The following is a 27,161-nucleotide window of genomic DNA, read 5'->3' on the forward strand; positions in this document are numbered from 1 at the left end:
CAGAGAATCTGGAGAAATCACTCCACGTAAGCGGCATGGCCGGAAACCAACATTGAATGACCGTGACCTTCGATCCCTCAGACGGCACTGTATCAAAAACCGACATCAATCTCTAAAGGATATCACCACATGAGCTCAGGAACACTTCAGAAAACCACTGTCACTAAATACAGTTCGTCGCTACATCTGTAAGTGCAAGTTAAAGCTCTACTATGCAAAACGAAAGACATTTATCAACAACATCCAGAAACGCCGCCGGCTTCTCTAGCCCGAGATCATCTAAGATGGACTCATGCAAAGTGGAAAAGTGTTTTGTGATCTGACGAGTCCACATTTCAAATTGTTTTTGGAAATATTCGACATCGTGTCATCCGGACCAAAGGGGAAGCGAACCATCCAGACTGTTATCGACGCAAAGTTCAAAAGCCAGCATCTGTGATGGTATGGGGGTGCATTAGTGCCCAAGGCATGGGTAACTTACACATCTGTGAAGGCATCATTAATGCTGAAAGGTACATACAGGTTTTGGAACAACATATGCTGCCATCTAAGCGCCGTCTTTTTCATGGACGCCCCTGCTTATTTCAGCAAGACAATGCCAAGCCACATTCAGCACGTGTTACAACAGCGTGGCTTCATAAAAAAAGAGTGCGGGTACTTTCCTGGCCCGCCTGCAGTCCAGACCTGTCTCCCATCGAAAATGTGTGGCGCATTATGAAGCGTAACATACGACAGCGGAGAACCCGGACTGTTGAACGACTGAAGCTCTACATAAAACAAGAATGGGAAAGAATTCCACTTTAAAAACTTCAACAATTAGTTTCCTCAGTTCCCAATCGTTTATTGAGTGTTGTTAAAAGAAAAGGTGATGTAACACAGTGGTGAACATGCTCTTTCCCAACTACTTTGGCACGTGTTGCAGCCATGAAATTCTAAGTTAATTATTATTTGCAAAAAATAAATAAAGTTTATGAGTTTGAACATCAAATATCTTGTCTTTGTAGTGCATTGAATTGAATATGGTTTGAAAAGGATTTGCAAATCATTGTATTCCGTTTATATTTACATCTAACACAATTTCCCAACTCATATGGAAACAGGGTTTGTAGAAGGAGCGAGGGAAGAATAATGAATTTATTGACAGTACAGTGTGAAAGCTGATGCGTTTACTTTGCAATTAAGTAATCGCAGTCTCAAAGGAATATAACCTGCGGGGGCACTTCCTGACAAAACATCTACCGTACATTTTGAAACTGTGGCCCTCTTCATTATGTTGTTAATAGCCCTGCTGAATACTGTATGTCTATTTTTGGACAGGTTTGTACTGAAAATTAAATTTCGTTGTACATTTTAAATGCAATAACAATAAAGTTCTAAATGATTATATTAAAAAAAAAAAATCTAAACAATACCTCAGTGGGACTTTGAGGGATGATAGAAGCTTTGTATCCGAGCTGCAGCAACATTGCCTCAGCAGCATTCCGTTTGGCCACTTTCTTGTTCGGCCCTGTTCCCGTGGCAACCTCGTTGTTGACCTTTACCTGCATAAAGAACATGCAAAATTGGGTTAAAACATTCCCAATTAACCAAAAAGCACATGAAGTTTTACGCTAGCGCAAATAAAACCGCGCTTTCCTCTGCCTTTCAGTTTCATTCACTTAAAGCCAAGAAAACTCACATTTCTCTCTCTGAACTGAGCCAGAGATGTAATTTACATTTTAAGATCCAATTGAAATGTTTGTTTTTCCTGTGATCCTGAAACATTAAATCTGCCGACTCGTAACGTAAGCAGATATTTCCGAGAGAATATCAGACGTCGCTATGTTATGCAAACAGACAATTACGCTATACAAATAACATTTAGGCGGCCCGAGCCTGTGAAAAGCCAGGCTTCGCTGCATTAACTCAATGTGCTGTGACATGCACGTTAAGTGCTTGTCTGAATGCATCAAACAAACCATAACAAGGAGAAGCCCAATAAACCACCCGTTAAATAAACTCAATCATTCCTAAAATAATAAATAGCGTCAGTCCATTAAAAGGGTTTGTAGACTACATGGAGCTGAAACATTTTTCTCAAGCTAGTTGAGGTTAGTAAAGAGTCTCATTTTATTCTCGGTTCTTACGGCAAAGAACAATAAAGGAAATTTAAGAAGAGTGAGCGGACTTCACAAAAGGGACGCACATACATTCACAGGGCCTGATGTGCGTATCAAAGATAAATGGAGAATAGGTTTGAGGCTGAATTACTGCCTGTTGCTAAGAGAAGCTCTGTCATACTTATGAAAGAAGAGGATCATGGAAAATGACAATGTGGCTGGTAGACTTAAAGAAAGGCTGATACGGAAAGAATAAGAAAATGGTGTTGAAATCATTATAATATGTACGCCTCATTTGTCAGGAACAAACAGGAAATATATGCTCGGCTATGCTGGGTTTAACGCACGGGTATCATACAACTTTTAGAATAAAAAAACACTAAAAGGTGGAGTCTTAAGATAAAAAAAGAGTTGTGTATATTTTATATTTTATTAATTAGGGGTGTTCTGATCTAATATTGATATTGAATATATGTCTGAAATCAGCAAAAAACAAGTATCAGATTATTTTAGCTTGCATTCAAAATCTATGATGGAAGTGCTCCAATAGAAGAAGTCCTGCAGCACGTTTCCTTGTGCAAAGCTGGACAGACAATTAACAGCTGAATGTCCTTCAATAAGCACACACGGTTGGTATTTTGTTGTATTTTGGTGAATTCATTTACAAAAAGTAAACATGGAAGCAAATATGCTGCTAAGAGCTAGAAGTTACACAACAGCTATGCACACAATAGACATATGCAGTAAATAGGGGTGTGCCAAAAAACATTTGGTCTCTCCGATCCAATTTTTTGGCCTCAGATCAGATCCAATTTTGAGCCCTGATCCAACACTTTGACAATTGATTAAAGAACTGAAAATGTTTCATAGTAAGTAACTAAGGTAAACATAACACTTTTTTATTAAACTCATCCTATCAAATTTAGAATTGGTTCAGATGATTTATTTAAATTGTGGTACAGAATGATACATACAACTTCAACAAAATAAAAATGACAAGTGCACAATAACAAAACAAAAACAATTAAAGCTCCGAGCAAGTCCCACCCGACGCCCCGACCCGCCTTTAAAACTTTCAGGAAGATCAGAGCATGTGTAAGGAGCTTATCAAAGCTATTGTTTTTGACCACAACTTCAAAGGCACAATAGTGGTTATACAGTTGCTTTTCAGGAAAATTGGAGCATGTGTAAGTTATGACAGTTATCATTTTTCACCACAAAGAGGCGATAAACGCGCTGCAGTATTCATGCCGTTAGGTCCCACCCAACACCCCGACCCACCATAAAAAATTCCAGGAAGATTGAAGCATGTGGACGGAAGTTATGAGTTATAATTTTTCACCACAAGGGAGTGATTATTGCACCACAGTTGTCATGCAGTTAAGTCGAACCCTACACCACAACCCACCATCAAAAAGTTGAGGAAAATCGAAGCATGTTAAGGAAGTTATGGCTGTCGTAATTTTCCACCTCAAGGTGGCAATGTTGGCACCACTGCAGTAATGCAGTTGCAACCCACCTATTACCAAGATCCACCATCAAAAATGTCCGGATGATCGGAGCATGTGTAAGAAAGTAAAGACTGTTATAGTATTTCACCACAAGGGGGAGATAATTGTTCCACAGTTATAGTATTTCACCACAAGGGGGAGATAATTGTGCCACAGTTGTCATGCAGTTAAGTCATACCCTACACCACAACCAACCATCAAACATTTCAGGAAAATCGGAGCATATTGAAGGAAGTTATGGCTGTTATAATTTTCCACCACTAGCGGGGGATATTGGCACCACTGCAGTTGCAACCCACCCATTACCGTGATCCATCCGTCCATCCAACAATTTCAGGAAGACGGGAGCATACGGGAGGAAGTTATGACAGTTATAGTTTTTCACCACAAGGGGGCGTTGGTAGGATCGATATTAAAATCTAGGCATGGTCGGACACCGACTTTAAAGCCCCATCTCAAGTTTGGAGGAAGATCCAATCATCTAAAGTGAAGTAATGACAGTTTGATTGGTAATGGCATGAGGCAGGTTTTTTGTCGTCAGTCTCCGCCCATTTCGAATGGCAATGACCATCGGTCACTTCAGGGTGCCATCAACATCTTTTCTCCCAAATATAAACAAGATTTGAACTTGTGGAGCAGAGTTATTAAAGTTTTGTGTTTTTTGGCGAGCCATCAGATCAAAGTTTGGCGCCATGCCATACCCACATTGTATCATGAACAAAAGTAAACTGCAACAATTAATCATGCCCCATTAGTTACTGTAAGTATCGGTCTCTGATCACCTAAAGTGCAGAAATTACATTGATTGCTTAGGGCAGTTTTTTCCGCCAGGCCCCACCCACTACGAACAGATATGAACAGTATCGGACACTTCAGGGTTTCATCAGCATCATTTCTACTAGTTAGGATCAAGATCTGAGTTTGTGGAGCAGAGTTTTTAACGTTTTGTGTAAAATAGCCAAAAGCCGTAATAGCCAAGTTTGGCGCAAGGCCACACCAACATTTTATGGCGTAGGCAAAATCTGTTCGCAATTTATCATCACCGCTATGTGTAGTACCTGTAATTTTAATTGTGACTCATTTGGCCAAAGTCCAAAAGAGGAGTCCATTAAAGTACACCCCCTTTTTTTCACGGAAATATGGCAAAAAAATCATCGGAGCCAAGCTTGGCGGCTTGCCACGCCCACATCTTTTGGCATAAGCAAAAGTGTTTGCAATTAATCATTACCTATAAGTGTGGTGTCTGTAATTCTAACCGCAACTCATTTGGTCAAAGTCTCTACGAGGAGTTTGTTGAAGTACGACCCCTTTGTGTTGCCGAAAAATGGCAGACGGAAACCAAGATGGCGGACTTCTTTGTTTTAAGATATGGGTTCTTGATGTTTTTACATGCGTCCTGTCATGAAGAAAACCCCTAGCGATTTTCGTGACGATATGTGATTCTGGAACGAGGGGCTCAATTTTTCCAACTTTAAAGGGGGCGCTACTAAGCCAAATTTTGCAGTTCAGTTTCAAGACCTCTAAAAAGTCAGATTAGACCCCTACCGGTCAGCTGTGCAAAATTTGAGAAGTTTTTGTGTATGCCGAGTACCTCAAAAATGCACCGGAGGTGGGAGAAAAAAAAAAAAAAAAAATACTAATAATAAACATTGCAGTTTCCAAAAAATTACTATTGGCTCCCATTTAAATCATTTGGGTTTTGCCCTCAATCTTCATGTATTCAGAGATTTACTTCCTGAGTTTGTAAATAACAAAAATAACAATTTTGTAATAATATGAACAAGAAAAATAAAAATATCATCTAATTACTTCAGTATAGTTTATTTACCGATACTGTACTAGGTATCGATGTATCGACATTTGGAACGATCACCCCTCCTTTACATTGAAGCTTTAGCGGTTAGCTTCTTGTGTTGTCCTGCTAGGTGTATGTGTGCAACATGCTTAGCCATTCCTTTTCCTCTAGTCCTTCAGCGATAACAATACATGGAAGAAACATATTTACTTATTTACTTTATTTTCCACTAAGGTGGTGAGAATTAGTATTGCCTTCACACTGAAAAGAAAACCCATTTGATATCATCTTCAATACTAATTATAAAAACAACTAAAAACTATGAAATAACTTAATTTTGTGGTTTTAATTTGATGTTATGCTTTTGTTTTATACATCACTAAATGAAATAGCATTAGATTACTAAAGATCTGCTAGTCCCCCCCTCCGGTCCGTCAAGAGGTTTGACAGAACCGGATTCGTTCGTGGGCTCAGGAAAGGTTGAGGACCGCTGGTTTAACTCATGTTTGATGAGGAAAAGACTATGGCTATAATGCAGAATAACATGCATTTCTAGGCTACTTTAATTGGATGTAAAAGGAGTGTGTACCTGCATGATGAACTCCCTGCGTCGGGGCATCCCTCTCTCGGAAAGCAACAAATACTCAGGCTCTTTCTCTTTCTTGGCCTGTTGGATCTGGGCCAGGCGGCTGATAGGGTTCATGCCCTGACCGTAGTCAGGTCCAGTCTGGAGGACAAAGTGACAAGCCAGTGGGACACATGATCACTTTCAATGACCATGACAGGAGAGTAGTGCAATGTAGTGGCTTGGTCGCAGGACCAAAAAAAAGACAATATAACATACATCCATAAACGTGGACACATGTGAAAAAGTGCAATATATTTATCTGTACAGTAACCTATTTATTTATTTATATATGCACCTTATTGCTTTTTTATCCTGCACTACCATGAGCTAATGTAACGACATTTCATTCTTATCTGTACTGTAAAGTTCAAATTTGAATGACAAAGGAAAGTCTAAGTCTAGTCTAAGTTTAAGGAGAAGAAACTCAAACTGCATTTTTCGGCATCTGTTATTGCGCAAAAGGCCTGCTACCACTAAATAAGAAAATACATTATGTCAGTGTTTCTTAACCAAAGGGCTGGGGGCTTATTGTTCAGAGTCATGTATAGAGACAGTATGGACAACCCAGTTTCAAGTGATCTATTCAACGATTGGTCAAAATGCACAAACGTGAATATGGAGCGCCATGTTACGTCCCAGTTTGAAGCCGAGCTAAGCGACAATGCACTAACACACTACACTGTACCACCACTGGCAAAAAAGCGTTAAGCAATTGCATACGTCTCCCTCAAGCCAAAAAGGAGAAAATATGGGAAGTAAAGGTTTGGCCGGAAGGCTGGAGTAACAATAGTTAAAAACAAGTTTCTTGTATGAGGTAGGCAAGCAAGCATACATACAAATGGGAAACGTGGTATATTGCACTCTCAGTATTAGTAAATCAAATAATTTTGCCTGACAAAGCTTTGCTTCTAAATTGCACCTTTTCTGCATGTATCACCAATAATCCAAACTAAACTAATACATATTGCAGTAAAAAGCAGCCTTCGTTCAGTATTCAAGTTAATATGGTGATAATGAAATCGGGAAGCCAAGACTCGCCACAGCAGAACCTATTCAAAATGTTCAAAAAAGCAACAGGAAAAGCACAGGCATATAATAATATAGTGCAGTGCTTACAAACAATACATTGAAGGCAGACACGACAATTGATATACTTCACACAAAAGCCAGAATTCCTCCGTAATTGTTGGTCCAACACTAATAAGGATTTTGGCAAAATGAGGGTAATACGTATATTTTTGGTCCTTGTGTATTTTCTCACGTACAAACCCCGTTTCCATATGAGTTGGGAAACTGTGTTAGATGTAAATATAAACGGAATCCAATAATTTGCAAATCTTTTTCAACCCATATTCAATTGAATGCACTACAAAGACAAGATATTTGATGTTCAAACTCATAAACTTAATTTTTTTTTTTGCAAATAATAATTAACTTAGAATTTCATGGCTGCAACACGTGCCAAAGTAGTTGGGAAAGGGCATGTTCACCACTGTGTTACATGGCCTTTCCTTTTAACAACACTCAGTATACGTTTGGGAACTGAGGAGACACATTTTTGAAGTTTCTCAGGTGGAATTCTTTCCCATTCTTGCTTGATGTACAGCTTAAGTTGTTCAACAGTCCGGGGGTCTCCGTTGTGGTATTTTAGGCTTCATAATGCGCCCCACATTTTTAATGGGAGACAGGTCTGGACTACAGGCAGACCAGTCTAGTACCCGCACTCTTTTACTATGAAGCCACGTTGATGTAACACGTGGCTTGGCATTGTCTTTCTGAAATAAGCAGGGGCGTTCATGATAACGTTGCTCGGATGACAACATATGTTGCTCCAAAACCTGTATGTACCTTTCAGCAATAATGGCGCCTTCACAGATGTGTAAGTTACCCATGTCTTGGGCACTAATACACCCCCATACCATCACAGATGCTGGCTTTTCAACTTTGCGCCTATAACAATCCGGATGGTTCTTTTCCTCTTTGGTCCGGAGGAGACAACATCCACAGTTTCCAAAAACAATTTGAAATGTGGACTCGTCAGACCACAGAACACTTTTCCACTTTGTATCAGTCCATCTTAAATGAGCTCAGGCCCAGCGAAGCCGACGGCGTTTCTGGGTGTTGTTGATAAACGGTTTTCGCCTTGCGTAGGAGAGTTTTAACTTGCACTGACAGATGTAGCGACCAACTGTAGTTACTGACAGAGGGTTTCTGAAGTGTTCCTGAGCCCATGTGGTGATATCCTTTACACACTGAAGTCGCTTGTTGATGCAGGGATCGAAGGTCACGGGCTTAGCTGCTTACGTGCAGTGCTTTCTCCAGATTCTCTGAACCCTTTGATGATATTACGGACCGTGGATGGTGAAATCCCTAAATTCCTCGCAATAGCTGGTTGAGAAAGGTTTTTCTTAAACTATTCAACAATTTGCTCACGCATTTGTTGACAAAGTGGTGACCCTCGCCCCATCGTTGTTTGTGAATGACTGAGCATTTCATGGAATCTACTTTTATACCCAATCATGGCACCCACCTGTTCCCAATTAGCCTGCACACCTGTGGGATGTTCCAAATAAGTGTTTGATGAGCATTCCTCAACTTTATCAATATTTATTGGCACCTTTCCCAACTTCTTTGTCACATGTTGCTGGCATCAAATTCTAAAGTTAAAAAATAATAAATGATAAATGGGTTATACTTGTATAGCGCTTTTCTACTTTCAAGGTACTCAAAGCGCTTTGACAGTATTTCCACATTCACCCATTCACACACACATTCACACACTGATGGCGGGAGCTGCCATGCAAGGCGCTAACCAGCAGCCATCAGGAGCAAGGGGTGAAGTGTCTTGCCCAAGGACAACGGACGTGACTAGGATGGTAGAAGGTGGGGATTGAACCCCAGTAACCAGCAACCCTCCGATTGCTGGCACGGCCACTCTACCAACTTCGCCACACCGTCCCAAGTTAATGATTATTTGCAAAAAAAAAAATGTTTATCAGTTTGAACATCAAATATGTTGTCTTTGTAGCATATTCAACTGAATATGGGTTGAAAATGGTTTGATGATGATCTAACACAATTTCCCAACTCATATGGAAACAGGGTTTTTATATATATGTATATATATTTATATATATATATATATATATATATATATATATATATTAGGGCTGCAACAACTAATCGATCAAATCGATTATAAAAATAGTTGCCGATTAATTTAGTCATCGATTCGTTGGAACTATGCTATGCGCATGCGCGGAGGCTTTTTTTTTTTTTGTTAATTATTATTTTTTTAATTTTTTTAAAATAAACCTTTATTTATAAACTGCAACATTTACAAACAGCTGAGAAACAATAATCAAAATAAGTACAAAAACAGTACAAAACAGCGCCAGGGCGGTGCTGAGGCTACGTCTTCTCATGAGGTGGATGTAAGCTAGCCAATGATGTGTCATGTGCAGCTCACGTCTCCTTTGCGGAAACTTTCGAAAAATGGCGCAGGAAAACAGTACGGATAGTTCATTGGGAAAACATCTTGAGGTTATTGCTTCAATGGAGAAAAGTGTACGACCTAAGTCGTCAAAAGTGTGGGAACACTTTACTTTAAAGACTTCAAAGAAGAGTGTTTCCTGCAAAATGGCACGGAAGTACAACATTGCTTCAGGAGCACCTGAAAAGGAAACATGTTGGAGCCATGGATGAAGGGAACTCATGGTACGTAACTTTTTAAGTCCATAGTCGCAACAAGCATTCATGAGTTCAGCTTTTTGTGAGTAACGTTAACGTTATGCTTTTGTTGCAACGCGGGGCTGATAATGTGTCTCCGGCCCATTTGACTCCGTTTTGAGAGAGAAAACGCACGGTTACCAATTTCGAAATAAACGTAACGGACAGAAATATCTCAAGTTGGTTTCATAATGGATCAATGTAGCCGGGCCCGATAAAGCTATATAAATATATTTAGATTTGAGTGATGCTTTAGTATAACTAAATGTTATGAAGGCGCTGGAATATTTCATGCTATTATTCAGAGGCAGCCTAAAATGAATCCTTTATTATTCACAACAGAAACGTGTACAATATCTGATTCAGTTCTGATCTGATGAGTTACATTTCTGTGTTATTATTGGTGTATGCTGCATCCCCAATGCCCAGAACATGGTGCCAGTATGCTGTTTTTTTTCAATAAAATACTGGAAAGGATAGAAATGTAGTTTGTCTCTTATATCCGATTATTAATCAATTAATCGAAGTAATAATCGACAGATTAATCGATTATCAAATTAATCGTTAGTTGCAGCCCTAGTAAATATATATATATATACAGTATATATATATATATATATATATATATATATATATATATATATATATATATATATATGTATATATACATATATAAATATATACAAATTATATATATATATATATATATATATATAGCTATATATATATATATATAAAACACAGTTGACGCTGTTTTGTCGTGTCGAATGATAATTCGATAAGTTTGGGAACTGTACCGACAAGTAATCCTTTATCATTCGACAAATCTTTTTTTGATAAAGTATAGGGATCTTTTCCATTGCATAGTTTAATTTTTTGCTCGTATCTACGTTTTGCCGGAAGATTTGGCCTCTTTTGTACTCAGATAGTGTGTGTGCTGCTTGCTGTACAACAGCCATCTGAGCCTGGTTGACCACCACTGGTTTTCACTTGTCGAAATAGAAGCAATACTCGACTCTGCTATTGTTCAGCCGCAAGCACCCCCTAGATGGCCGCCAAAAAATATCTGTTTCTTAGCTGTGGTCCGAAATGGGCTGCAGTAGTACTCAGTTGCAATACACTTTTCTACCAGTTGTGGCAGGAATGACAATATTAAACAACAGAAGAAGTCTGAAGCTAAAGTCATCGAAAAGTTTGTTAGGTGCAAAAATTATGACTAAAATGGGGAAGCTGTATTTTCATTTACACTTTATTTTTATTGATAGTTTAGTCAGGAAACATTTATTATTAAGACAGTTTAGTCAGGAAACATTCATTATTAAGACAGTTTTTTTTAGCACAACATCATTTTATGTTAACTAATTTTTTTAATCAATTAATTATGAGTCCTTTCTTATGCACTTATCTTTCTAATCAGCTTGATCTGAGCCTAAGGTTTATGTGTTAAATAATAATCTTTGTGATCAACACATGGTTTCCTATCATTTGACATTGTTAATATTTGAGTTTATACTCCTCGGTAGTAGAAAAGTTGGGCCCAGAGGTCAAAAAAGTTAAGAACCTCAATCAATCAATCAGTCAATCAATGTTTATTTATATAGCCCTAAATCACAAGTGTCTCAAAGGGCTGCACAAGCCACAACGACATCCTCTGCATTGTTACATTCTTAATGTGCCTTCACTACAACTACACCACCCCAAACACGACTGCTGTACCTTGAGGATGGTCTTGGTGCGTTTCTTATAGTGAGTTTTGGGTTTCTCCACAGCCGGAATGAAGGGAAGCTTCTTCAGGTCCTGCATAATAGACAGAGCGGCACGCTTCTTGGACAGCTTTTTGCTGTTACCCTCGCCCTCGGCGGAGAACTCCCCTACGGTGACACGGGTCAGGAAGCTTTTCATGTGCGGGGGTCCGCTCTCCTTTAACACCTATTGGATCAACAGGAGTAGAAATCAGGGATTTGTGGAAATTAAAATGTTGATTTTATACAAGAAACAGGTCAGAGGCGTGTGTTTCTGGTTGTACACGAAGAAGACTTCTGCAGAGCCAAGTGAATTTGTGTATTTTTGTGCATGGTGAGTGCAGCACACTCTACAAGCAGCTACACCAGGTGGTCTAAAACATCTGCTCTCAATGGTCACAGTGCTACCCGCCCATATACTCATGTTATTCATATGCAAGACACACACACACAGGCAGTGACGTACAAGAAAACATATTAAGAGTAACACGCTCCTAGATGACAGTCTCTAGTGATGAGGGCTCAGTTTCCTTCCTCTAGCCTCTGGTCACCTGGGAGACCTAAAACAAACACCGGCTGGCGTTAGGTCATGCTTCTGCAATCACATCTACTTCCTGTTAGGTCCGAGAGCAGCTTTTGTGTGTGGGGATGTGTGTACAGTGAGTGTGTGTGAGTAGCAGGTGTGGCTCTCATTATTTAGAAAAACACATAAAAATGATAAATTTGGTTTCATGCAGGAGTAAAGACTAATCATTATACTATCTATGAGCATCGACTTGTCTAATTTGTGGTGGTGCACACAGTCCAAACTGTTGCAATCAAACATACTGCAAGCGGTCAATTTCAACCCAGTGAGCTGATTAAAACTGCGGTAAATGGAACCATGAGCATTCCTCAGATACTCCACACAACAATAACAACAGGCTAATTCCACACTATTAGTAGAACAGAGGGGTAAATGTCTGCTTTCTGTTTCCCCATTCAACCATAATCGCCCATGTGGTTTCATTTTCCTTACTATAATAAGATGGTGATGTTAATGGAGGACATTAAAACAAATGCTGAACTTGTGTGTCAACGCTACAATGTCTAAATAAGCCAGATATTTTGTCTCACATTCAATTCTGAATGGTGTACTTCTATTGGATTTTAACTTAAATGTGAAAACCCTGTTGTTGTTGTTCTAAGTTAACGAAAGAGAAGGTTAGGTGAGTAGTGGAAGATATTTTAGGATTGCCCTCAGAACACGTAGGATTCAAAGCATTACATACATTTAAAAAAAAGACTGTGTTGAATAAAAAAAAAAAAAATAGAGTATATTATTTTATACCATCATTAGTACATTACATTAGTACAATCTCGGTCCACACTCCATATCACAAGGTGGCTGTAATGCATACCACAAGGTTGATTGCCAACCGCCATTAAACCAGAAAAGAAGAAGAAGAAGATGTTGTTCTCAAACTTTTTTCACCAAGTATCATCTCAGAAAACCCTTGGCTCTCCAAGTACCACCATAATGACCAACACTAAAATACCTTAGCGTAGTAGGCTAAGTATTAATTAAAAATAGGGCAGAGGTTTTATTAAACAAGTATACTTAATATTGTTTGCCACTGGAACATTACACGGCTTGAACAGTAACACTGTTTGAATATAGGAAAATACAACACTGTACTTTTATAAAGTGATTCTTTGGCGTACCACTAGATGTACCACAGTTTAAAAATCAGTGTTCTAAACTACATTTTGCTAAACATTCTTATGGTCATGCTTGACAGTTACTCTTATGAGTTTACTCACTAACATGGGTTATGTATAACGCATATGTTTTTAAATTGGTATAAGGACAGTGTGTACATTACATTATTCATGTAAAATCAATGGCATTCAGCCAATTTCCATCCGTAGTCCTTGAAACATGGTTGTTTGTAGTACATTACACACAGTAGTAGCGCCTCCAGGAATACAGGGCCTTTTTTCTGATTGTAGTGGTCTGAAATGGCTGATTTTGTGGCTGTGCAAATATATGCGCAAATACTTTTTATTACATTTTTTTTAGCTTGTGATTTTATGACATTTTTATCAGTGTTTCAAGCGTTTGATGCAACTCTGCCAACATGTAACGTGTGGTCACATTAAATAACTTAAGGAGCATTTATATTTATTTCAATTAACATTTATGATAATGTATGTCTTGTTAATGTAATGGCTGCTGTAGCCTGGTGTTGTTCTTGTAACAGATGCAAGCTAGTTCAGCTGTTCGCTAAATTAAGAGAGTTGACGTTAAATTTCAATCCATAATTCTTTCGGATGCCCGTCTTGGTTGGAGCCTGCTGAGTCAAGTCCCGTTGCATAGTATTCTGCGGTGTAGGATGGCCGCCAGCTACTGGGGTAGGGACTTTGTGTGTCCGCGTGTCTGGGATCTCCTTCTTTCCTTTCTTTTCTCTTTCCTCAGGAGGATGATCTGCCAAGGATGGTCCTTCTCCATTATTGTGGTCCCTGCAGGTGGGGCGAGTGGTTCCCGTGGACCAGTGTTGTGGCCGGCTTAAGTGGGGAAGTCTGAGGAGGGCCCCACCGTGCTTCACTTGGATGCGTTGGGCTCGTAGGGGCCCTGTTGCTTGTGGGGCGGGGCGGTCTTCCCGTTCAGCTGCGAGGAGTCTCTGGGACCCTTGGAGCGGGGTGTCTCGTCTTTCTGCCTTCGTGGGTTATAGTTTCTCGCTGGCTTGGGGGCTTGCTGTCCCCTGCTTTTTCCGTGCCTTGTCCTCTGCGGGGCACGTCTGTCTATGACCTACTGCTGGCCTGCTAGGCGGCATGGTGGGCCCTGTTATTACTAACCGTCGGGAATTTTATCGCAAATTATCATTATACCATTTATTGTTACATCCCTAGTCCATTAACAAGTAAAAAGTCAAAGGCGGTCACGGCTTGTTCTTTCCGCGGATGTTGGTAAATTTTTTAGGGCATTACGGCAAATGACGAGGGTGGTCGCGGCTTTTGCTGCAGTTGCCATGGTTAAATTCGAGCCCTGATATACGTATGAATAATTGTGTGTATGTGAGTATATATGTGTATTTGTATGTACAACATATTTGTCTCACAGTATGTGCGGGAGCCAGAGTACGACCCCAGCCACCCAGAGAGCCCAGCCCAAAACAGCAAGTCTGCCACCAAGGGAATAAGGGCCCACCGTGCCGCTCGGAAGGGCCAGCAGCAGGCCGTAGACAGACACGCCTGACAGAGGACAGGGCACGGGAGAAGCAGGGGACAGCCAGCCCCCAAAGTCAGCAAGAGACTAGGGCTGGGCGATATATTGAATATACTCGATATATCGCATGTTTGTCTCTGTGCGATATAGAAAATTACTATATCGTGAGTATTCGAGTATACGTTCTCACGCAGTTGCTTTTAGCTGCGGGCGTTACACTACAGGCTTTTCTCACTCTTTCTTGTCTCTGCTTCACACATAGACATAAAACAAGCGCACCTTGTCACATACTGTCGCGCCTGCAATATCATACGCCCTCGCCGAGCAGAGAGGTAGCGGAATGGGTAATGTTAGCTGTGGTGCAAGCGGAGCGGTGCGAGTGGTAATACGAGAGAAAGAAGGTGCGAATCTGGTAACAAATGGAGGAAGAATAATTAATTCCCAAGAAAAACAGCACGGGGTCCATCGTCTGGCGGTGGTTTGGCTTCAAGTGGGAAGATGTTGAACAGACAACCGTAATATGTCAAGTTTGCGGCAAAAGCGTTGCTACAAAAAGTAGCAGCACTACTAATTTGTAGCATGACTTGAAAAGTCACCCGCTAGAGAGTGTTTGAAACTCTGCATGTCAACATCTCCAACAAAATGCACTGACCCAATTGAGCCTGGCGTCTTCCATTTCTAGATCAACACCGTATGAAAAAAATAATTAACAACAGAAGGAGATAACGTCCGCAGTAACCTACCACATAGTAAATTGACTTAGTTGTGATTTCCCTCTCTGCATGAAAGTTTAAAATTAACATATATTAATGCAGTATGAACAAGAACATTTTAATGTAGACACATAGAATCATCATACTGGTGTGATTATATGCATCACGTGTTAATTCAAGGCTAAGGCAAAATATCGAGATATATATCGTGTATCGTGACATGGCCTAAAAATATCGAGATATTAATAAAAGGCCCAGCCCTACAAGAGACCACACCCCACATGGGCAGAAAGTAGGGATGCCCCGCCCAGAGGAGCCCAGAGACTGGTTGAGTTTTTGGCTAGAAGTTACTAAATCGATTTCACGTCACTAAATAGTTTCAGATCCTATCGTTCTAAATAAACTAATATCATGCCTGAATCTTATCAGCAACCTCAAGTTATGATTTGAATCGAATTGTTAAAATGAATCGTTAAACCCCTATGCTTTTGACATTGACCAAGCCACCCAAGGAAATAAACAAATACAATTCCATGAAGTCAAGTCAAGCACAGATCATGAAAAAAAAAATGTCAAACTTAAATGGGAACTGCACTTTTTTGTAAAAGGGAGAGATTGATTGATGTGAATTATGAATTTTATGTACATTTCGAGCAGAGGAGAAGGAATGCGATTTATGTAGCAAGTGGATGGTTTTAAATATGGATAATATTCTCGACCTCCTGCTGAATTGCAGGTGTGAAGTGTGTAAGATGTTGTGTAACGGGTGTTAACCGGATGTCAAGGATGACGCTGTGCAGGTGTGGGAGACGAGCGGATATTGTTAATTTTGTATGTAAAATAGTCAAGGAAAAGGTTGCAATTTATTGTTGTGTGATATGAGAGTAAATGTGGTTTACGGAGAAGGTTTACAATGGAAAATAATTTTTTTGAATTGCCTGCGTTATTTTTAATTGTTGAACCTAGTTGTTGAAAGAGGTTTTGCATATGAATATTGATGTTCCCAGAAAGCCAATTTATGCACCGTCAAGCTAGATGTTTTGCTGACACGCTCCAGGGCACGGCTCGACCTTTTTCATGACCATGAGCTGGTCTGTGTACTAGGGAGCGGGTGAAAGTGACAGTTGGGGTTTTTTTTCGGGCATGAATATCCGGGATGAAGCTAAGGTTATTGTTGTAATTGTCCATTAGGTCACTGACTGATGATTGTGGCGAGGGGTCAGGGGGGTAAGCTGAAGGTGCTGGGTGAACGAGGTATGGTCAATGTTTTTGATGGTCCTAAATGTAATCTGTCGCTTTGGCTGAGATGGGAGGATATAAGGACTTCTATTGCTACATTCTGGTGGTCAGAGATACCGGGGTTGTGGACGTGGAGATCTGCGAGAGGGATGGAGTCTGTGATGATTAAGTCCAGCGTGTGGCCTTTATCGTGTGTCGGACCAACAAGCTGCTGCAGGTTTAGGCAGTCCAGGACATGCTTAAAATCAGAGGTTAGTCTGGAGGTGTGAGAATCCCCAAAAGACCAGGACGTATTTGTGATGTGTATAGTGAGATGAGAAAGCCATGTATGTAGGAGATGAAAGATGGTTGTGGTTTAAGGAGGATGGTAGATAAGTGCAATGGCTGTTGAAAAAGGATTATTAATCCCCTTGGAGATTAATAAAGTATTTCTGATTCTGATTTTAGAACGAGGCTTTCAAATTAGCTGACACTAGGGACGGGTAAAATGGAAAGTTCAAAACTGGTGCAAAAAAAAATTAAAAATGCAAGTGCCCCACCACGGCCGGTTGTGCAGGCCTTATCCAGGTATGTATAACCAGAAGGGCAGGCCTCGTTGAGAACTAAGTAAACATCTGCAGCGGTTGATGGTGGCAATACAGGCGAAGATAATCCACAGTTTCCACGGTGCTAGTAGTCCAACGCCGAAACCCGGTTTAGCACGTAGGTAACACGGGACCAGTGCGACAGACTGATTTTCCCAAAAATTGGCACTCTGAAGAGGCCGCTCGGACACGGTCAGCTCTGGTCTTATGACAGGTAAGTGCCACAATCGTCACATCAAAAACATATCAGCTTCATAAACTGCCACCCTAAAGTGTAGTTTATCACGTGCATGTCATTTAAAAAAATTGTTAGGGTAGAATGGGTTTTGCAGAGAAGCAGAGAGGCAGAGAAGTGGCACACAGTCAACACCAGCGTTCTCTCCTTTACTCCACTACATCACTGATTACTACTCACTGCAGACTTCATGAGAGCCAACAAACATAATAAAACATCACTTAATATCTACTGTCATTAGGATGCCGACTGATTAAGTCTTGTTATATTCCTGTTTTAGATGAAAAATTACTCATAATCCTCACGAAGAAAAGGGGGGTAAAACAGTGTGTCTTTTTGTGTCGTTCTCGCCATTCCGGGTCTAAATTGGTTGACAAAGTGTACCAATTTGTCGGAATATGTCTTTGTCCTTCTACTATCCAGGTGAGAGCATGATTTATGATCTACAATAAAGTTGGACGAGCAAGGAAACAAGGAAGAAGCTGAACAGTCGATCATGTCAACATTGGCACACAAGCTCATGATCACGCCGTTGCTATAGTTTGTCTGCATTAGCGCTTATAATAACAATGTCACTAATACTTGGTTATATATTTAAGTCACAAAATGTATATGGAGTATTGTTGGTGCTTTTTGGATATTTTCTATTGGGTTTAATGGGCAGAGGACCTCCAATAGGCTCCGCTTTTATTTACGAGTTAGAATGCATTTGAAAAAAAAAAACATCCGTCGTCATGTCTTTCATAATGGTTGTGAACGATAGGCAAAATTCCAAAAAAAGTACCGTTCCCCTTTAAGTGTTTTCTACTAAATATCTCAGGACCTGGGCATGCAAGAACTTAAGTCAACAGAAAAGGATAGAGGTTGGGGGAGAGATTGGAGGGGGGGCAAGGATGTAGCTTCTTATAAGATGGGTGGTTCTTGGCTCAGATCCTCTACTCTTGTGTCCCTCCTTGGAAAACGAGCCTCCAATCCAACCAACAAGCTTTGATTTATAGATTGGTTCCTCCTTTGATGCAGACATCTGCTTGATATTGCCTGACAGGAGGATTAAATGAGCCAACAGGCTCTGAGGGTGGCGGCGACCCTCATCGCAGTGAAGGGATGGGAAAGCAGGCTTGCTCGCACTGACTCATTGGTAATTTCATGCACCAGTGAGGAAAGAAAGAACCCACGTGAAAACATGGGTACTGCTAAAAGATGTGTTTACCTGATAGATGACCATGTTGCAGTTTTTTGGAGGAGTCATGGAAGTAAGTCTAACCCTTAGTTGGGCTCTGAAGGGGTGTATCAAATGAAGATTTTTGCAATAAAATACTGGCTCAGTTTAGCCATCCTCACAGAATCAGTGAAGGAAAACCAGGTTCCCTTGTATTTATATCCACTCGGCATCCATTGCACCGGTCACCCAAGAGGGAGGATCCCGACATCTGAGGTCCCTTTCAGGATTTCACATTGTTCCCATTGGGTTGAATTTTCCTTGCCCAGATGTGGGATCTGAGCCGAGGATGTAGTTGTGGCTTGTGCAGCCCTTGAAAACATTTGTGATTACGGGCTATATAAGTAAACTTTAATTGATTTACTTTGGGCATGTGTCAAGCAGACCAATTGTATTCAAGTTGAGCAGTGTTTTTTATTTGTGGTGGTAGGTTGGGTGGTATAAATGGTGACATGTAATTTGCATAATTGTGCAAATTACATGACACCATTTTTTTAAAATGTGCATGCACATTTTTTTTTAAAAGACCAACCAAAATCTTTGATTTAGTTATTTGTATCAGCATTTCAACTTTCTCCCGTTACATAATGAAAGCCTTTTTGCTACATTTTAAAATTTTTGTACATCCCTGGTTTACGTATTTTACCAGGAAGACGACATGTGAGTGACTCCAAGCTTGGTCTTAGCGCTATCGCTAGTCAAAGGCAGGGCGGCACAGTTGTAGAGTTGTGCCCTCAACTCCTGCGGCCAATGCTTCATTTACTTTGTCCGCTTGTATTTGATATTGATACCTTTTCAACAGAGGGCTGCATATGAAAAATTAGGAATGCCTGGGCCACTTTGACACCTTTTGTACGTTACAATACTAAAAGGTCAATATATCAAGGGTTATCTTAACAAAGCCTCCAAATCTTAGCTTTGTGTTATATGTCACAAATCAAAAAAGTGGGACATTTAATATATTTAATTAATAATAATTAATTTTTGGAAAGGTACCAGTCTGGATGATGCGCTTGCTAGCTCGAGTTATGACCCAGGTTGAACCACTCTTCTATGAAAAGCTGTGGCTGTCTCTGTGTACGTAGTTGACCTGGCTGAGCCAAGAAGAAGTTCTCCCTATGACTATCTGTTTGCTTCCCGATGAACTATACTCCCACAGTATCTATTAATTTAACAATTCAATAATTATACCCACTCGACATCCATTGCAGCCCATAACCCTGCAAGGGGGAGTCCCTACATCTGTGGTCCCTTTTCAATGTTTCTTATACTTTTGCTTGCCCGGATGTAGGACTGCACAAATAAGCGGCATCTAAGAACATTGAGATTTTAAATAGTGAAAAAAATAACTGCAAAAGGCTGAGGGTTTTTTTTTCGCCATCAACAGCATTTGAGAGACAGACATGTTCGCCAATCAGAATTGGTGAGCCTTGTTAAAGTTAAAGTACCAATGATTGTCACACACACACAAGGTGTGGTGAAATTTGTCCTCTGCATTTGACCCATCCCCTTGTTCACCCCCTGGGAGGTGAGGGGAGCAGTGGGCAGCAGCGGTGCCGCGCCCGGGAATCATTTTTGGTGATTTAACCCCCAATTCCAACCCTTGATGCTGAGTGCCAAGCAGGAAGGTATTGGGTCCCATTTTTATAGTCTTTGGTATGACTGGGCCGGGGTTTGAACTCACAACCGACCGATCTCAGGGCGGACACTCTAACCACTAGGCCACTGAGTGATCTTTGCCTCCTGGCCAGCAAGTGTGTGTGTGCAGTGGGGGCTGCCAGTACGCTAAAAACAAACACCACTTGCTCCCTGGAGAAAGTTTTAATGGTAACTAGGCCTGGTGACGATAAATTAAAATGAAGTTGAAATACTTTGCCAGCATCGGTAAATTGCTATGTACGTGTTGTGTGTGTGTTGTCTTAGCGAGAAAGAAAAAGAGGTCTCACTCTCTGCATCTCTTTCAGCACCTGAACGTGTTTATTTAACAGTAGAAATAACTAAACAGAGTGAGTCTAGGCCTGGGCGGATATTCGATAAGTTAATTAACCGACGATAAATGAAAAATAAATGACCATAAACCAAATGCGACCGCACCAATGTGGAAACATTTCAGTTTAAACATCTGAAACAAGATGAGCATATATCAACACCGAGGACCAATTTTTCCAAATGTGCGCGAATACAACGCCCACTTTAAATACAACCACTCGACAGTCCAAACTCACTTAGCACTCACTTTGCGTTTGGTGAAGAAGCCAGGTGACAGGTCAGTCACCGTCAGTGTAAACAAAACATTGCAAAATAGTGTGCGCTCACAGAAAGTGTGGTTAAATACATCGCCAAAGACATTCTGCCATTTAATACCGTAATAAAACTAAAACATAATAAAACACAAAATATTTTCTTCTTACAAGGGGGGTGTAAAAGAAAATATTTGAGAAGCACTGGTTTGAACTGTAGTGTTTGTATTGTCACTTTGCGCTTTGGTTTAAGAATGTCCTAACTTCATTGTCAGTTAAATAATGTACAACTCAACCTCTGCCTACATGTTCAATTATTGAAGTGCAACTTTGTTTGTCAACACGTTATTTAGCAATTTTATTTATTATTATGATTGTGTATATTTGAGTCCCCCATCCCCTCCTTAAAATATGTTACTGCTTTTAGTTGTAATGTTTATTCAAGTGCAACATTTTGCTTAAAAAGTATATTGTATTGTTATTGTTTGTTTGATTTAACATTTTAATTTCAATTACAACATTAAAATACACAAGAAATACACGTTTATTGCATTTTAAAGGATGTACATGCATTATTATTATGTATTATCATTAAGTTAATGGTTAACTTGGTCTCATAAAAATCATGGCATTAATATCGTTAACGGCAATAATTTGTTGGCAAATACATCGCCAAGCACAATTTTTTAACGGCCAAAGCCTAAGTGAGCCCTCTTCTCAGTCATTCACAATCAATAGCGATGTGCACATGGACACATTTAATCGGATTAAAAGCCTAACCGAAATAAAAAGGCTTCATGTAAACATGCTATTGAAATATTCTGACCCGATCACACACGTTCAGATCAAAATTTATTTCCGATCAAGACGGGTGGTTTATTCCAATAGTCATTCGGATTGTAGCGCGTGAAAACATGTTTCCGAAATTCGGGTTGGAAGTATCCTTATTGCTCATGTCTTTTATGTCAGCTATAGACATAATAGAGTGGTGGAGAGGGACCAAATTTAATAATTGTCTTGCTGCTGTCTACCCCATTCAACATGTACAGATGTAGCGTTAAATAAAGTTGATTGGATTTGATTTAAATACTGTTGAGTTTGTTGCTTTAAAACAATACTAGCAAAAACAAAAGTATGGTATGGAGTGTCATGTGTCGATGTAACAATAAAAGGGATACAGTTGTCATCTTTAAGAGCTGTTTTATTCACAAACTTACAGCTACTCTAAGTACTAACTGCTAGCCTCAGGCACATACACAGAACGTCGTAACATGAAGACGTGCGGCAACTTATACATATCCCAAAGTAAATGGCACAAAACAGCGACATTTCAAGAAGAGATGTTAAAAAAAAAATTGTGAACACAAGGAAAAAAGGATAAATAAATACAACGATAATATCGGAAAAGCAGAAATGCACAAAGCCATGTTTGTTTACAGTGGAAGTCGACTGCCTCTTAAGCATCAGCAGTGAACAAACTCGTCCAAAAGATGGCGCCATAGCACAAACAATAACATTTCCTTTCATGTTATGTTCTGCGCATGTCAAGGTAAAGCATTCCGATTTAAGGTGTGATGCATGGAAATGCAGGTCATAATCAGGTCTTTTTTTTTTAGGGTACATGTACACAGTAACATTCTAATCCGAATGATGATTAGATTAAATAAATTTTAACAATGTACAAATGGCTAATGTCTTTGTGGGCGGAGAGCAAGACCGCTAGCTTACACACACTGGAAGCATTACAGACAAACAGCCTCACTAGTAAGAAGTTCCGCAAAGTAACACGAAATAAGAGGAAAAAATATGATTACAAAGCCAAAGGTCCCGTTGTGAAAATATTTCAGCATCAAATCAGATGGACAGTATGAGCCCATCAACACGGACAAACGTGCAAGAATGCCGTGATCAGGCGATGTAGTTTTTTCACCTTGGAAAAAAATGCACTTTAAGATGTTCAATATTTCAGCTACATTTTTGCTTACAGAGATAAGAGTTCATTTTATTTTTTGGTTTGTTTATTTATTTAGAATAACTAAAAGTTATGTACTTTCCAATTACAGTACAATGGTTAACAATTCCACAGTAATGTAAAATAAATGTGTATATCCTTTAAATTGTTACTTGCATGACTATTATACAGTATATTATGATTACATTACATTATAAACACTGTATAGTTTTTATCAGTTATTTCTTCAGTTTAAGAGCATGAGGTAGACAAACGCTCTAAGTCTGTCTACATTAAGCCAAATACTTTTCAAAGTAAATTATTGCATTTTGTTCTAATGTGTGGCACCTTGCGACATGAATACATTGATTGACAGTCTAAAAGCAACATGTCTTCCTTCATTTGTTAGTTTTGCAGTTTTATGTATTTATATATATATATATATATATATATATATATATATATATATATATATATATATATATATATATATATATATATATATATATATATATATATATATATAAAAATATAAAAATCGCAATCGCAATTTTGGAGAAAAAAAATTGCAATTAAGTTTTTGCTAGGGCGGTCAAGTGATTAGTTAAAACGTTTAAATGTTTTACTGAACTGCAAGTCATTGATGTGCTCAAAACGTGGTGACAGGAAGTATAGTAAGAATTAAGTGCACATTTTGAAAATCGTTGCAATATTGCAAACAAGGTACAGTTACTAAAAGATAATGTAGTAAACACACTTAAACAACTTAACCTAGTTCACCATTTAAATCTGCATTTACTCTCATTTAACCAGTTGTTTAAACAAACAAGCTATTTACCTTTTCAGATGACAGTGCTGATTTTTTTTTCTTTTTTCAGTACAATGTGACCCCAGCTCGTTGTGATTACTTTCAGATGTCCAACATTCTCCAGTAAGCAAGTAAATTCACATTGTGCCGGTAGCTACCGGTAGCTAACTTGATACTCTTGTTTGTTTAGTACAGTTGGTTTATCCTTGCTGTAATTGTGTCTTTACAAGGTATTGTACGATGGATCAGCTATGGTAATATGACTTCATCTTTTTGCAGGACTTGGTCTTCACAGATGTTAAGCGGTTTACATGCGGTGGCTGTCCGCCTTATCCATGGTGCTTTTGTTAACACATTGACGCAGTAAACTCCGCCAATGTTGTTTGTCATCCTCTGCTTGTTGTGTATTGTTGTGGCACCCTCCTCAAGTACGTGTTTCGCATTAAGATAGAAAATACCTTAGTTAGTAGCAAGTAGCCGCCTCTCATCGCAATCACAGACCATGTAACATTCCGTGTTAAGCCTAAATCCAGATGTGATTAATCTTCATTCATTATGATACCGCAATAATTTATTTCATTAATCACATGAATTAATACGTTAACATTGATAGCCCTATTTTTTCTCAAAATCGTGCAGCCCTACCTGGATGTGGGTTTAGATCAGGTAGTTGGGAGTTTGTGAAACCCTTTGAGACCCATTTGATAGATTGGGGATTTAACTTTTACAAAATGTCTGCAGCCCCCCAAAAATTCCAACACCCCATGTTTTTTTGCATATGGTATAAGCTATTTACTCTTGGAAACACATCCATGCCTGGTTATGCTAGGGTAAAAGCTTCAAAAATATATTGCTGTAAAATGCACAGATAGCACATTCAACTTTACAAAGAGCAAATAGAGTGGCTCTGGTGCTACTACCCAAACAAGCAAACTGAAGCTAAAAACACCAATCGAAACATGTGTAGTTTATATTGTTACCAGTAGTGTAAGAAAATACTTAATGTAACAAACTGTATGCTATGTCAGCAAAGAGAGTTTGCCTTGAGGTAGACTAGCCTCTTGTTTTACAAGACAGAGTAAAATAAGTTATGTGTGATTGATGTAGAAAGGCAGAAGCCAGTATATATCAACATTCCGAAGTTAACAAACCAAGATAAACAGTCCAGTGACTGGATGGCACATCTGGTGAGAAGTGGGGTGTTTTAATTGCAAAGATATTGGCGAACAGAGAAACAAATCTTATGAATGCGAAACAAAAATTGCAAGAGATTAAGAATTTACTGCTCATCATGCAACTGTAATGAAGAATAAAGGAGACATGAATGCGACTGGGCACAGCTTTTCTAGGCTTTTAGATGGGAGCTGGAAGTGAAAGCAGCCTAGTTTTAGACAAAGACATGAGAGATAATTAATCACACTAACACAGATGTAGCTATCCTTATGTATTAATAGCGGTTCCAGAAAGAATGTCATTATCTGATGACCAAAAGTGTTTCGAACAGAAAAAAGGCGGAGGACTGGACAGCTTTCCCGATAACTTTCTGAAGTTGTGTAAACTCTCATTAGCATACAACATCAACATAAAAATGGTGTCTCCCCAACACTTCCCTTCCTCTGCAAATACCCCTTGTTTTATAACAAATACCATCATCCATTTTAGTGGTCTGAGAAATAGAAAGGAAGGATTCAATGGAGGAAGGGAGGGGGCACAAAAAATAAGCTGAGCCTCCCCTGTTTTTGGCACTTTGCAGTGTTGGGAAGAGGGAGAAACGGCGATCAGGGAGGGATTATTGAATAAAGTCATCTGAAAAATGGTGAAAGCCAAAGAGAATAGACCAAGTGGGTCAAGTAAGGACATCTGCACCATCCTCATTGATTTTGGTAAGACTCATGGTGAGGCAAAGTCAAGTACGGTACTTTGAGAACAGTGAAATCTATTGCCCCTGAGCAAAATCGTTTTCTTATTTATGAGGGCATTCCATCTGTACATAGATTTTCTTCAGCCTATTTCAGTTAACTTACGTCACTGGACTGATCACCAGTCAAGACAGAGTAATTGAGAAATGGGCATTGAGTGGGAATCCAGTGAAGTACAGTATCTCTCAAGAGTACACCGCTCATAGTTCAGCAACCATTTTTACCACAGTTTATCACTTTATGGGCTAATACTAGATAAATAGTACAAACTGTGACTACTCTTGTCACTTGAGAAGACATATTGTAAGAAAAATGGCCTCTAAAATGTGAAGGTGTTCTCATTTTGTAGAATACAGTTTAATGGTGTGTACAGACAAGAAGCTACTAATGACATTCATCTGACTATCCCGGATGCTTATACTTATCAGCTGAGTCAATAGCAAAGTCATTAGGACGACATCAATAAAGCTATTTCATTTTCCTAAAAACATCCTTTACAAGATGAGCATTTCGCCAAGAATGTTCTAAAGTGCAGATGTGGTGACCAACTTAAAACAGAAAACAGTAAGTCTGAGTGTTCAATGTTTGTATTTTATAATGTTGAGACCTAAAAGCATGACTACAGAACACAATCTATCATTTTCCAAATAAATCCCATCCAAAAGAACTAGGGATAGCTTGGTCTTGGTGTGTAACATGTTTATCTTCATCCTCCAGTGATAATGGTAACTGATAATTAGATTTAAGATATTAAAAAATGCAGTTATTCCGCAATGGGGGTGATTTTTATTAAGTTAGGGGAGCGGCTCCACACTCTGTATGCAGACACAGAATTAGCTGCGAGCTGCTTTTTAACCGAGGGACTAACAAAAATAGTGTCAACCTAAAGGGATCAGGGTTAGTGATCAGCATTAATCTGCAATTACGCGCTTTAAAAAAAAAATAGTCCAATACTGATCAGTGGCCGATCGATCAGCGCATCCTTAAAGAGAACTCACCTCAAAGTTGACAGTCAAGTTCCTCTTCAGGGCAATTTCATAAACCAGGCTGATCTCTGATTTGCTGGCGTCAGCGCCTTCCTCACTCTCCACCTTTCCTTCAGGGTCCTAGCAAAAAAAAAAAAAAAAAAATGTGTTAACGCGGATAAATCCCTCATTATTTTTAATCTAGTTAAATGTTTAGGTAATTAACCCATCTGCAGTGCAGAATGATTCATAACACCTTAAGCGTCTATGGCTACGCATTTCGGACAGTTTGAATATCTAGTGTCACTGGAGTGTCGCGTATGCACAAAAGGGCATTCGATCCCATAACGAAAGGCTGCAGAGCTGAACAAGTCAACATTGAGGACGCTAAACAACATGTTGACCCTTGCGATGGGAAATAGGAGTACAAAAAAGCCATGACTTAACAGTCGACCGACAAAGTATTATGCACACTCTGCTGGAATGAGTTTTTCTTATCACCCAAAAAGATGTTTAGGAAAACATACAGGTTTTTGTTACGAACATGATGTTGAAGATGTTTAATAAACACGTTAA

The 27,161-nt window shown here is 39.4% G+C and overlaps 1 protein-coding gene across 4 annotated transcripts in view; it reads right to left on the reverse strand.

Annotated features, from left to right (window-relative positions):
- stau2 (staufen double-stranded RNA binding protein 2) overlaps positions 1–27,161 on the reverse strand; it is a 277,028-nt gene that overhangs the window by 156,791 nt on the left and 93,076 nt on the right. For all 4 annotated transcript variants that reach the window (XM_061965635.2, XM_061965637.1, XM_061965638.2 and 1 more), the window contains exons 7-10: positions 26,619–26,726; positions 11,479–11,691; positions 5,995–6,132; positions 1,413–1,541 (exon numbers count right to left, since the gene is read on the reverse strand). In XM_061965635.2, the coding sequence (XP_061821619.1) occupies positions 1,413–1,541; positions 5,995–6,132; positions 11,479–11,691; positions 26,619–26,726 (588 nt within the window). The remainder of the gene's footprint in view (positions 1–1,412; positions 1,542–5,994; positions 6,133–11,478; positions 11,692–26,618; positions 26,727–27,161) is intronic.

The sequence above is a fragment of the Nerophis lumbriciformis genome, linkage group LG07 (assembly GCF_033978685.3).
Source record: "Nerophis lumbriciformis linkage group LG07, RoL_Nlum_v2.1, whole genome shotgun sequence".
In the NCBI taxonomy this organism is placed as follows: domain Eukaryota; kingdom Metazoa; phylum Chordata; class Actinopteri; order Syngnathiformes; family Syngnathidae; genus Nerophis; species Nerophis lumbriciformis.